This window comes from Pristiophorus japonicus, chromosome 12 (genome assembly GCF_044704955.1).
Source record: "Pristiophorus japonicus isolate sPriJap1 chromosome 12, sPriJap1.hap1, whole genome shotgun sequence".
NCBI classification, from domain to species: Eukaryota; Metazoa; Chordata; class Chondrichthyes; family Pristiophoridae; genus Pristiophorus; species Pristiophorus japonicus.
Genome location: NC_091988.1, coordinates 81,937,691 through 81,951,929, shown reverse-complemented (window position 1 = coordinate 81,951,929; position 14,239 = coordinate 81,937,691). Strand labels below are relative to the sequence as shown.

The 14,239-nt window shown below is 45.5% G+C and overlaps 1 protein-coding gene across 1 annotated transcript in view; it reads right to left on the bottom strand.

The window, feature by feature from the left end:
- LOC139276790 (protein bassoon-like) overlaps positions 1–14,239 on the bottom strand; it is a 646,194-nt gene that overhangs the window by 120,380 nt on the left and 511,575 nt on the right. The window contains exon 3 of the mRNA XM_070894795.1: positions 8,440–8,949. Within this exon, the coding sequence (XP_070750896.1) occupies positions 8,440–8,949 (510 nt within the window). The remainder of the gene's footprint in view (positions 1–8,439; positions 8,950–14,239) is intronic.

The following is a 14,239-nucleotide window of genomic DNA, read 5'->3' as shown; positions in this document are numbered from 1 at the left end:
TGTCATGGTACATCAGTCATTGAAGGTTGGCATGCAGGTACAGCAGGCGGTTAAGAAAGCAAATGGCATGTTGGCCTTCATAGCGAGGGGATTTGAGTACAGGGGCAGAGAGGTATTACTACAGTTGTACAGGGCCTTGGTGAGGCCACACCTGGAGTATTGTGTACAGTTTTGGTCTCCTAACTTGAGGAAGGACATTCTTGCTATTGAGGGAGTGCAGCGAAGGTTCACCAGACTGAATCCCGGGATGGTGGGACTGACCTATCAAGAAAGACTGGATCAACTGGGCTTGTATTCACTGGAGTTCAGAAGAATGAGAGGGGACCTCATAGAAACGTTTAAAATTCTGACGGGTTTAGACAGGTTAGATGCAGGAAGAATGTTCCCAATGTTGGGGAAGTCCAGAACCAGGGGTCACAGTCTAAGGATAAGGGGTAAGCCATTTAGGACCGAGATGAGGAGAAACTTCTTCACCCAGAGAGTGGTGAACCTGTGGAATTCTCTACCACAGAAAGTTGTTGAGGCCAATTCACTAAATATATTCAAAAAGGAATTAGATGTAGTCCTTACTACTAGGGGGATCAAGGGGTATGGCGAGAAAGCAGGAATGGGGTACTAAAGTTGCATGTTCAGCCATGAACTCATTGAATGGTGGTGCAGGCTCGAAGGGCCGAATGGCCCACTCCTGCACCTATTTTCTATGTTTCTATGTTTCTAAAGGGTGTGGGAAGCGCAGGATACGAGTGGTGGATGGGTGGGGTGGGGGATAGTGATGTATGAAGATGATGGCAATAAGACGAAAGACCATGCGGTAACCAGGCAGAGTGGGACCCCAAATGGGAGGCCTGTTACTCACGATAAATCATCATGGAGCACAGGCAACGACATAGTCAAATGGAGGATAAAAATCTAAAAAAAAAATCAAGAAACACAACTAAACAGAACAGGGTTCAAGATATGTTGTGGGATCAGAAGTTGGAAGGCAGGATCAGAGGTGGACTGGTGAGGTGGGAAACGGACGATTAGGTAGACCAGTGAGTGACAGAGTGACGGGAACAAAGAATGGCCAGCAGTCAGAACGACTGGTAACAAATACTGTTGGAGCAGAAGTACAGCAGCTGCAGCAATACGGTCACGAAACAGATTGGCTAGTGAGTGGAGTGGAGAGAGCCCCAGGAGCCACACCCACGACACAGTACAACAGGAGCAGGGGAGAGGTGGGATCAGAAAAACAAAAATTTCTGTGGGCCTCAAGGTAAGTACAACTTATTTTCATTCAGCAAGATGTCTGCTGCTCTCCAGGAAATGCACGACTACAATGCCACCCTGTGGTGAATGTTAAGTAAGTACTGTGGTTCAAATTGATATAAAGAGCTTGAGTTCAATTGCTGGTCATGTAACATTAGGTGGCATAACATAATGTTCACTGACTGGGCAATACCATTAGAATGCTGAGATCAATTACCACTTTTTTATATATATCAGATAAATAGTTTGCTCAGGTTAATTGAAGGGAGAGAGGATAAAGAGTGTCTTGCGTTTCTATGTTAGTTTCAAGATTAGGTCATTCGTTAATGAATCTGGAAAAGACCATCTCAACCATAAGAATAATAAATGAGGTTTGAGTGCAAATTGCAACAGAAAGTGTGAACTGAAAGTACTCTACATAATAATTTAAATTGCATTGTATTGTATTTTCACTTCTAGTAAATTGGTTTGAATGTAGTACAAGCTGATGTTATGAAAGTTACCTTTTTCTGTTAAAGTTTCCTCAGTGAAATTCGTTTTAGACAGTCTCAACCCATTTCTAGTGAGTATGAGTTCAAAGTACCAAGCTGTCTAGAGCATGGTACCAATTTACACCAAACTGACACTTGCATTTACAGAGGCCTCAAAGATGGCTGATGTGTGAAATAAAATGTCACAGTGGTGCAGAGGAATTAAGCCACCTTTAGGGACAAAGTTGAGAGAACTTAATTTAAGATTAATCTCTCTGGTTATACTTGTCCTGGGAGAGCTTGATACCGGCATTAGATGTCCAGAAAGAAAAAGTAGCCCATTCCCTATTGTTTTTGTCACTCATCTTGATGGGCAAAAAAGTCACCCAAAGTCACAGACTAAACGGCGGCACAATTGAGGAACAGTGGAGGACTTTTAAGGAGCTCTTTCACAGTGCTCAACAAAAATATATTCCAGTGAAAAAGAAGGGCTGTAAGAGAAGGGATAACCAGCCGTGGATAACCAAGGAAATAAAGGAGAGTATCAAATTAAAAACCAATGCGTATAAGATGGCCAAGGTTAGTGGGAAACTAGAAGATTGGGAAAATTTTAAACGACAGCAAAGAATGACTAAGAAAGCAATAAAGAAAGGAAAGATAGATTACGAAAGTAAACTTGCGCAAAACATAAAAACAGATAGTAAAAGCTTTTACCGATATATAAAACGGAAAAGAGTGACTAAAGTAAATGTTGGTCCCTTAGAAGATGAGAAGGGGAATTTAATAACGGGAAATGTGGAAATGGCTGAGACCTTAAACAATTATTTTGCTTCGGTCTTCACAGTGGAAGACACAAAAACCATGCCAAAAATTGCTGGTCACGGGAATGTGGGAAGGGAGGACCTTGAAACAATCACTATCACTAGGGAGGTAGTGCTGGACAGGCTAATGGATCTCAAGGTAGACAAGTCCCCTGGTCCTGATGAAATGCATCCCAGGGTATTAAAAGAGATGGCGGAAGTTATAGCAGATGCATTCGTTATAATCTACCAAAATTCTCTGGAACCTGGGGAGGTACCAGCGGATTGGAAAGCAGCTAATGTAACGCCTCTGTTTAAAAAAGGGGGCAGACAAAAGGCAGATAACTATAGGCCGGTTAATTTAACATCTGTAGTGGGGAAAATGCTTGAAGCTATCATTAAGGACGAAATAGCGGGACATCTGGATAGGAATAATGCAATCAAGCAGACGCAACATGGATTCATGAAGGGGAAATCATGTTTAACTAATTTACTGGAATTCTTTGAGGATATAACGATCATGGTGGATAGAGGTGTACCGATGGATGTGGTGTTTTTAGATTTCCAAAAGGCATTCGATAAGGTGCCACACAAAAGGTTACTGCAGAAGATAAAGGTACGCGGAGTCAGAGGAAATATATTAGCATGGATAGAGAATTGGCTGGCTAACAGAAAGCAGAGAGTCGGAATAAATGGGTCCTTTTCGGGTTGGAAATCGGTGATTAATGGTGTGCCACAGGGGCCGGTGCTGGGACCACAACTATTTACAATATACATAGATGACCTGGAAGAGAGGACAAAGTGTAGTGCAACAAAATTTGCAGATGACACAAAGATTAGTGGGAAAGCGGGTTGCATAGAGGACACAGAGAGGCTGCAGAGAGATTTAGATAGGTTAAGCGAATGTGCTAAGGTTTGGCAGATGGAATACAATGTCGGAAAATGTGCGGTCATCCACCTTGGAAATAAAAACAGTAAAAGGGAATATTATTTGAATGGGGAGAAATTACAACATGCTGCGGTGCAGAGGGACCTGGGGGTCCTTGTGCATGAAACTCTTTTTGAAAAGTTAGCTTGGAGCTGCACAACGGCCGGGAACCGAACACGGGGCGTCACCATGGCGGACGAGATTTCTGTCCCTGAACCACCGCCGCTCACATGAATGCCAAAAAGTTAGTTTGCAGGTGCAGCAGGTAATCAGGAAGGCGAATGGAATGTTGGCCTTCATTGCGAGAGGGATGGAGTACAAAAGCAGGGAGGTCCTGCTGCAACTGTACAGGGTATTGGTGAGGCCGCACCTGGAGTACTGCGTGCAGTTTTAGTCACCTTACTTAAGGAAGGATATACTAGCTTTGGAGGGGGTACAGAGACGATTCACTAGGCTGATTCCGGAGATGAGGGGGTTGGTTACCTTATGATGATAGATTGAGTAGACTGGGTCTTTACTTGTTGGAGTTCAGAAGGATGAGGGGTGATGTTAAAGAAACATTTAAAATAATGAAAGGGATGGACAAGATAGAGGCAGAGAGGTTGTTTCCACTGGTCGGGGAGACTAGAACTAGGGGGCACAGCCTCAAAATATGGGGGAGCCAATTTAAAACCGAGTTGAGAAGGAATTTCTTCTCCCAGAGGGTTGTGAATCTGTGGAATTCTCTGCCCAGGGAAGCAGTTGAGGCTAGCTCATTGAATGTATTCAAATCATAGATAGATAGATTTTTAACCAATAAGGGAATTAAGGGTTATGGGGAGCGGGCGGGTAAGTGGAGCTGAGTCCACGGCCAGATCAGTCATGATCTTGTTGAGTGGCGGAGCAGGCTCGAGGGGCTAGATGGCCTACTCCTGTTCCTAATTCTTATGTTCTTATGTTCTTAAAAAGAATAATTAAAAAGCTTACATCAAGTGAAAATGCAAACTCAGAAAATTGGTGGGTACATGCAAGAAAATAAAGCTGCATGAAATTGCAGAGATAGGGTGGGATGAGAGCATAGAAGGATTTGTAAAAAAGAATTACAATTTTGAATTCAACACATTGTCCAACAACTCTGTCAGTAAGCACAAGGCTGATGGACAGATGGACTTACTACAGGATAGAAAGTCAGATCTGGAAGTGACAAAAGCATGAATAAGGATTTAATTGGCCATGGGAGTAAGGTACGATGTTGAAGAGTGGGACGTAACTGGATAGGATTTGAAGTTTGAACTTTAGCTTTGGATTGAACACTACATGAGGTTGAGCACCACTGGTTTCAGCCTGAGCAAGCAGCCAGGGACAGAATGGAGTTGGGGCTCAATAGGATGGTTTCAGACTTGTTTGTTAAGCTGCTGAACTTTCTGGCTTGTGGAGTGGTTGATCATGTTGGACCTGACAGAGGACAAGGAGCGATAACAATGTATGTTAGCACCGTAAGCATGGAGGTTAGGTGGCAATGATATCTTCAAGAGTATACAGAAAGAAAAGAGAAGTTAAAGATGGAGTGGTATTTGGAGGAGATAGAGGGGACGAGCATGGACTTTCTGAGGATAGGGATGTTGCCAGCAGTTTTGAAGAACTCGCAAAGGGAGCTGTTAACAGGAAATGGGTCTCGTCAAAACGCTGAGCTTATTGCAGGCTTGTGGGAGATGGGGAGTAGTTACAGTGTGATATGTGGTTGAGAGTGAGATGTAGGAGTGGTTTAGATGAAGGAAGTGGCTGGCAATTGGGTACAAGGTACTGGTTAGGCGTCAGCTGGAGTACTGTGTCCAATTCTAGATAACACACTTTAAGAAGGATATCAAAGCCTTGGAGAGGGTGTATAGGAAATTTGCTCGAACATAGAAACATAGAAACATAGAAAATAGGTGCAGGAGCAGGCCATTCAGCCCTTCTAGCCTGCACCGCCATTCAATGAGTTCATGGCTGAACATGAAACTTCAGTACCCCTTCCTGCTTTCTCGCCATACCCCTTGATCCCCCGAGTAGTAAGGACTTCATCTAACTCCCTTTTGAATATATTTAGTGAATTGGCCCCAACCACTTTCTGTGGCAGAGAATTCCACAGGTTCACCACTCTCTGGGTGAAGAAGTCTCTCCTCATCTCGGTTCTAAATGGCTTACCCCTTATCCTTAGACTGTGACCCCTGGTTCTGGACCTCCCCAACATTGGGAACATTCTTCCTGCATCTAACCTGTCTAAACCCGTCAGAATTTTAAACGTTTCTATGAGGTCCCCTCTCATTCTTCTGAACTCCAGTGAATACAAGCCCAGTTGATCCAGTCTTTCTTGATAGGTCAGTCCCACCATCCCGGGATTCAGTCTGGTGAATCTTTGCTGCACTCCCTCAATAGCAAGAATGTCCTTCCTCAAGTTAGGAGACCAAAATTGTACACAATACTCCAGGTGTGGCCTCACCAAGGCCCTGTACAACTGTAGCAACACCTCCCTGCCTCTGTACTCAAATCCCCTCGCTATGAAGGCCAACATGCCATTTGCTTTCTTAACCGCCTGCTGTACCTGCATGCCAACCTTCAATGACTGATGTACCATGACACCCAGGTCGCGTTGCACCTTCCCTTTTCCTAATCTGTCACCATTCAGATAATAGTCTGTCTCTCTGTTTTTACCACCAAAGTGGATAACCTCACATTTATCCACATTATACTTCATCTGCCATGCATTTGCCCACTCACCTAACCTATCCAAGTCACTCTGCAGCCTCATAGCATCCTCCTCGCAGCTCACACTGCCACCCAACTTAGTGTCATCCGCAAATTTGGAGATACTACATTTAATCCCCTCGTCTAAATCATTAATGTACAATGTAAACAGCTGGGGCACCAGCACAGAACCTTGCGGTACCCCACTAGTCACTGCCTGCCATTCTGAAAAGTACCCATTTACTCCTACTCTTTGCTTCCTGTCTGACAACCAGTTCTCAATCCACGTCAGCACACTACCCCCAATCCCATGTGCTTTAACTTTGCACATTAATCTCTTGTGTGGGACCTTGTCGAAAGCCTTCTGAAAGTCCAAATATACCACATCAACTGGTTCTCCTTTGTCCACTTTACTGGAAACATCCTCAAAAAATTCCAGAAGATTTGTCAAGCATGATTTCCCCTTCACAAATCCATGCTGACTTGGACCTATCATGTCACCATTTTCCAAATGCGCTGCTATGACATCCTTAATAATTGATTCCATCATTTTACCCACTACTGAGGTCAGGCTGACCGGTCTATAATTCCCTGTTTTCTCTCTCCCTCCTTTTTTAAAAAGTGGGGTTACATTGGCTACCCTCCACTCGATAGGAACTGATCCAGAGTCAATGGAATGTTGGAAAATGACTGTCAATGCATCCGCTATTTCCAAGGCCATCTCCTTAAGTACTCTGGGATGCAGTCCATCAGGCCCTGGGGATTTATCGGCCTTCAATCCCATCAATTTCCCCAACACAATTTCCCAACTAATAAAGATTTCCCTCAGTTCCTCCTCCCTACTAGACCCTCTGACCCCTTTTATATCCGGAAGGTTGTTTGTGTCCTCCTTAGTGAATACTGAACCAAAGTACTTGTTCAATTGGTCTGCCATTTCTTTGTTCCCCAGTAACAGAGATTATGGATGTCAGTTATGTGGAGAGACTAGAAAAGCAGAAACAATTAAGGGGAGATTTAATAGAGGTGTACAAAATTACGAAAAGTTTTGATTGAGTAAATAAAGAGAAACTGTTTTCACTGGCAGGAGGGTCAGTCACCAGAGGGTACAGATTTAAGATAATTAGCAAAAGAACCAGAGGGGAGATGAAAATAACTTTTTTTATGCAGTGAACAGGAAGGCCAATTGTATCTTGGCCTTTATTGCAAAGGGGATGGAGTATAAAAGCAGGGAAGTCTTGCTACAGTCATACAGGGTATTGGTGAGGCCACACCTGGAATACTGCGTGCAGTTTTGGTTTCCATATTTATGAAAGGATATACTTGCTTTGGAGGCAGTTCAGAGAAGGTTCACTAGGTTGATTCCGGGAATGAGGGGGTTGACTTATGAGGAAAGGTGGAGTTCAGAAGAATGAGAGGTGATCTTATCGAAATGTATAAGATTATGAGGGGGCTTGACAAGGTGGATACAGAGAGGATGTTTCCACTGATGGGGGGAGACTAGAACTAGAGGGCATGATCTTAGAATAAGGGGCCGCCCATTTAAAACAGAGATGAAGAAGAATTTCTTCTCTCAGAGGGTTGTAAATCTATGGAATTTGCTGCCTCGGAGAGCTGTGGAAGCTGGGACATTGAATAAATTTAAGACAGAAATAGACAGTTTCTTGAGCGATAAGGGGATAAGGGGTTATGGGGAGCGGGCAGGGAAGTGGAGCTGAGTCCATGATCAGATCAGCCATGATCTTATTGAATGACGGAGCAGGCTCGAGGGGCCGTATGGCCTACTCCTGTTCCTATTTCTTATGTTCTTATGAGTTACGATGATCTGGAATATACTGCCTGACAGATAGATTCAATAGTAACTTTCAAAAGGAGTTGGATATCTACTTGAAAAGGAACATTTTGCAAGGCTATGGGGAAAGAGCAGGGGAGTTGGACTAATTCGATAGCTCTTTCTAAGAGCCAGCACAGGCACGATGGGCTGAATGGGTTCCTTCTGTGCTGTATGTTTCTATAAGGAGACTGAGGCATCACCTGTATTATCTCAATATCGGAGACAAAAAAAATCTATGAGCTCCTCAAATTTGGCTTTGAAGGGAGCTGACGTAGTCATAAAGAAGGAAATGTTCTACAATTTTTTCCTCCTTTGAACCCCAAAATGTATATTTCTCTGACCTTAGAACTTACATGATTCATTCTTGACAGATGACATTTCCACAGTCACAAAATAATTCAACTTAAGTTTAAATAATTTTTAGTCTTGGTCGTTACATGCGTCTAAGCAACTAACCTCTTGCATTTTTGCTTTCTGTAGTTCAGCTGCTTGGGAGATCTCCTTTGAAGAAGGGTCCACTTTCTTGACTGTGCTGATCACTTTTGATGGTGCAGGTTTTGGCATCTCTCTCTCTGACTGTGATCTGTGTTGGGTTGCAATCTGGGGCAGCTGTTGGGTCTCGATTTTCCCAGCATGTTTTTGCTGAGGGTGCAGCTTATCCCCAACCGATGGACCTTGTTGTTTTGTTGGTGTAGGCTGTCCTGGTTTAGGGGTCTGTGGTTCTTTTTGTTGAGAGAATTGTTGACCTGGTGTTAAAGGGATCTTTTGTTGCTGGACAGGGCCAGCTTGCTGCTGTTGGCTAACCCCTTTCTTTTGTTGCACACTTGCACCCATTTGCCCTTGATGGTGTGGCGACATTGTTGGTTGCTGCTTTGATGCTGATGGTGGGACATGAAGTGGTGCATCTCCCAAACCTCCAGACATTAATCGTTGGGTCTGACAATTCAGGCAAAGCCATTCATTTTTCTATACGAGCAAGAAAAACAAATACAAAGGACGGTGTTAACTGGTGCAATACAAATCTGTACTTTTGCAAAAACTATAAATTTTATGGTATCCACATAATGAACTTGTGACTATTTGCAGGTCTACACTAGATATTCTCTGAGGTTTAATGTCACCGGTTATTCCCATAAGCGGTTCTTGCATCAGTGCCCAATAGTTAGTGACAGGATATTGTTATTGACCCCAGGTCACACTAAGACTCTCATTACCTGAACTGGATGCTGTGATCTTGCACATGACCCACACGTTTGTTCTATCCTCTGCAAGGCGGACTAATATGTACTCTAGTTAGATGAGACCAACTCTAAATCATTGGTATATTTTACTTGAAAAGCAACGACTAAACCGATTACCATTTTCACAGCAAGATCTACGTACTTCCTATTGTTCCTCACAACATAAAAAATAATACATTACACAAACTTTGCTCTTGATATGGGTCTAGCTTCACTTTACAAGTCTGTATCGCTGAATTGATTGGTGTTAACTTTAGAGAGATACCGTTCTGCCTCTCTCACTGTTCCAGATCCAAAACCTGTCTTTTTTCGACCGAGAGTAAAAAAGACAAAAGCTTAATCTCTGCCCCTTCCTCTGTTACCTGTGGCCTTGCCCCTCCCTATCTCTGTAATCTCCTCCAGCCCTACAACTCTCAGAGATCTCTGCATTCCTCCAATTCTGGCCTTTTGTGCATCCCCTACTTTAATCGCTCCACCACTGGCGGCCGTGCCAAGGCCCTAAGCTCTGGAATTCTCTCCCTAAATCTCGCCGCCTCTCTTTCCTCCTTTAAGACACTCCTTAAAATCTACCTCTTTCCCTGTCCTAATATCTCCTTATGTGGCTTGGCGCCAAATTTTGTTGATAATCATTCCTGTGAAGCGCTTTGAGACGTTTTGCTAAAGGAGCTGTATAAATACAAGTTGTTATTATTGTTGCTGTTATAACCCAAGGATGTGTGAATGGTTACAGAGTAGCACATCTTCTGGGTCTTGGATATATCTTTTATTTCTCTCATTTCTCGCATCTTTTTAATGTTCCCTAATTGTAGGAAGTGACACTCACTGCAGTGTTGTCACTGGGATTTCAGTAAAGTATAGCTGAAATTTTTGTACTTTGTCCATTTGAAGTGTGACTCACAATTACCAATCACCTCCTTCTAAATGTAGGCTTTACCAGGGGAGAGCCTTTTGAGGTATGGAACTGGTAGTTGCTTGTCTGTCACAAGTGCTGGGAGGTGTTTGAGATGATGGATTAAAAGAATGTCACACAAGAAGCATATTAAAATACACTCAAGTGTATTGATTTAAGGGTCTTTTTTTTTAAATGAGTGACAACGCAGCATTGGTGTGGCTAACAACTGGGGTTTTTTTGTTAGTAAAACTGACAAATGTACCTGGAAGAGTGACTTATTTACAATCCTACAGTGACACCCCAGATCAATGCCATCATCTCTCATATATTCCCAATTCACCACAGGACCAGACAGGGATGCTCAAATCTCCCCTTTTAGATACTTTTGTGTACTTGGCACAGAAATTTTGCCACCCTGGAGAAAAGGAGCTCCACCCACAATGTCTCCCACTCCAACCATATATGCAAAACGAATCAGGAGGAATAATCTGTGCATGACACTCGTGGGTAGGGTCAATACAATTCTGATGCGCCTCCTCTACCTACTGCAGATGCTACTCGTCAAGGTGCCAGTCCAACAATTGAGTGACCAGGACAGTCGCATCTCCAAGTTCCTCTAGGTGGGAAATGAAGACACAAATACTTCTCAAACTCCCAAAATAAGAGATGGGGGGTGGGGGGGGGGGGACGGGGGACTCAGCCTCTTAAATTTCAGATGGCACTTCTGGGTAACCCAGACCCAAATAATTATGGCTGGTCTCTAGCCTCCCAGAAAAAGTCTGGGAATAGAAGCCAGGACCTTTCTTTCCACCCTGCAGAACTAATCATGCATACACTCTAGGAACAGACTAGTAGAATGTCAGTTTTCACTGCAATGAATCTGTCCACACAACAAACACCCCATTTTTGCTGCAAAACTATCAGCCTAGAGACAGGTCTGTGCCTCTCCGAAGATCTCACTGGGTCTAACAGACAGTTTCCCTAACCTTGTGCAATGGGGTGCTTGCAGGAAGATTCATTTCAGGTGGGTTCAGAGCCTTGCACGAGAAAGGGTCCTCCATGAGGGTCAGGTTATGGCATTCTACCAGTTAGTTGATAAATTTCACCTCCCCCATTATGACCAATAACACTACCTTCAGCACTTCCTCCAGAACCCTCCAATATGTTGGCTCATGCTGAAGTCTGCAATCCTCCTTCAAACTTTACCTTCACTCCCCAACAGGCTTCTGGGAACTTATATCCACCTTCTGTACAATTCTCATCTCCATAACAAAAGGCAGGACAGACAGACTGAAGGACGCCTGGGAGTGAGTTCGCGGCCAACTATTAAGGGAAGAGAACCGACAAGAGGTATAAAGTCAGATCCTATACACCACCACCTTCAGCAGAATGGCCAGCTCAACATTGTAAATGGCATGTACCACATCACATACAAACTCTATCACTTTCATCCCTTCATACCTGATGACTGCTGGAAAGGGTGCATACCCTTACACATATTTTGGTCATGCCCCACATCTAGCCAACTTGCAAAGCAGTCCAGGAGATGTCCTCCCTAATCTACACGTCTATTAACCCACAGAAACCAAGACCAAACAAGCTACTTAAACCTCGAAATGCAAGCACTGTCATGCCAAGAAAACCAGATCTACTAATGTACTTTGTCCACAAGTACATAGTTCATAATGTATGTAAATGTACTTTTTTGATATTCCAGTTCAAATATTAAAAACAAAAGTGAATTATACAATATATAGAGATTATTCCATGATCAAGTGATGCTATAACTAGAATTATACAATTGGGTATTGTGCTGGCGAGTTTGAGATACTTGGGATTAGATGGAAGTTGTCTTTTCTTGTTATGCCACAAGCTCAACTTTCTGATTCTGAGAGCGGTGGCTGTTTTGGACAACCATATAGAAACATAGATTGGTTACAGCACAGAATGAGGCCATTTGGCCTGTCAAGCCTGTGCCGGCTCTCTGCAAGAGCACTTCAGCTAGTCCCACTCCCCCGCCCTTTCTCTGTAGCCCTGCAAATGTTTTCCTTCAGGTACATGCCCAATTCCCTTTGAAAGCCATGATTGAATCTGCCTCCACCACCCTTTCAGGCAGTCCATTCATGATCCTAACCACTCGCCTCATAAAAAAGGTTTTTCCTCATGTCGCCTTTGGTTCTTCTGCTAATCATCTTAAATCCGTGTCCTCTGGTTTTCGACCCTTCCGCCAATGGGATCAGTTTCCTTCTATCTACTCTGTCTAGATCCTCATGATTATGAACACCTCTATCAAATCTCCTCTCAACCTTCTCTGCGCTAAGGAGAACAAACCCAGCTTCTCCAGTCTATCCACGTAACTGAGGTCCCTCATCCCTGGAACCATTCCTGTAAATCTCTAAGGCCTTCACATCCTTCCTAACGTGCGGTTCCCAGAATTAGACATAATGGGCTCAAGTTTCGGCCTGAGTTGCTCCTATTTTTTTGGAGCAACTAGTTTAGAATGGAGCATTTTAGAAATTGCAATTCTCGTCATTTTTTTTGCTCCAGTTCTAGTGAGTTAGAATAGTTTCATTTTAGTACAGATTTTTTTTTCCAAAAGGGGGCGTGTCCAGCCACTTACGCCTGTTTTGCAAGTTTAGGCAGCAAAAACTTACTTCAAACTAACTTAGAATGGAGTAAGTGTAGATTTTTGTATGATCACTTATAAATCAGGCATAGGGAACGAGAGATGGGGGGGTGTGTCTCCCTTTGTCTCTATCAGTGTCTCTCTCTGTCTCTGTCAGTGTCTGTGTTTCTGACAGCGAGGGGTGGGGGGAGAGAGGGGGGATGGAAGGGGAGGGGGAGAAGGGGAAGTAGAAGGGAGGGGGGAGTGGAGGAGAGGAGGGGGGAGAGGATGGGGGAGGAGAGGGGGAGGAGAGGAGGGGGGAGAGGAGGTGGGAGGAGGGGGAGAGAGGAGGGGAGAGGGAGGGTGGAGGGAGGGGGAGAGGAGGGGGGAGGGAGGGGGGAGAGGAGGGGGGAGGGAGGGGTGAGAGGAGGAGAGGGAGAGAGGAGGGGGGAAGAGAGAAGGGGGGGAGAGAGGGAGAGGCTGAATGGGCCGGGCCGCCGCCGCCGACACTTCGGGCGGGGCCCACCCCCAGCGAGATGTCGGGTGGGCAGGCCCTGCCGAGGACGGGGAGGGAGTGGGGGGAGAAGAGGGAGGGAGGGAGGGGGGGGAAGAGTGAACAGGACGGGGAGCGGGGGGGGGAGAGGCTGAATGGGCCTGGCCGGCAACGACGACATTTCAGGTGGGGCCCATCCCTAGCGAGATGCTGGGAGGGCGGGCCCCGCCGGGGACATGGAGGGGGGGGGGGGGGTAGAGGAGGGGGGAGAAGCTGAACGGGAGGGAGGGGTGGGTAGAGGCTGAACGGGCCGAGCCGGCGTCGCCGACACTTCGGGCGGTGCCTGGCCCGAGCGAGATGCCGGGGGGGCGGGCCCTGCCGCCGAAGTGGAGGTGGGGGGGAGGGGGGTGGCGAGGAGGGGGGAGGGAGGGGAGGGAGCTGAACGCGAGGGAGGGAGGCGGGGGGAGCTGAATGGGATGGAGGCCCGAGTCCCGATCTTCGCCCGGGGAGCCCATTCGGCCAGGGCTAGGATCAGGCCCCTCCCACGCAGCCTCGGGGCGAGGAACTACTGCACGCATACTCTAGCGCACATGTGCAGAGGTCCCGGCCCTGTTTTCAGCGCCGGGACCTGGCTCCGCCCCCGACCCCTTGTGCTGCGCCACGCTGAGCACGAAGACATCCTGAGGAGACCGGAGAATCACAAGGTACGTTTTTCGGCGCCCTTTTTATTCCAGAAAGTCGGCGCACCTTATGGAGGTGCGCTGTTTTTCCAGAGGGCGGAAACTTGGGCCCAATACTCCAGTTGAAGCCGAACCAGTGTTTTATAAAGGTTCATCATAACTTCCTTGCTTTTGTACTCTATGCCTCTATTTATGAAGCCGAGGATCTCGTATGCTTTTTTAACTGCTTTATCAACCTGCCCTGCCACCTTCAATGATTTATACACATATACCCCCGGTCTCTCTGTTCATGCACGTCCTTTAGAATTGTCCCTTTAGTTTATATTGCCTCACCTCGTTCTTCCT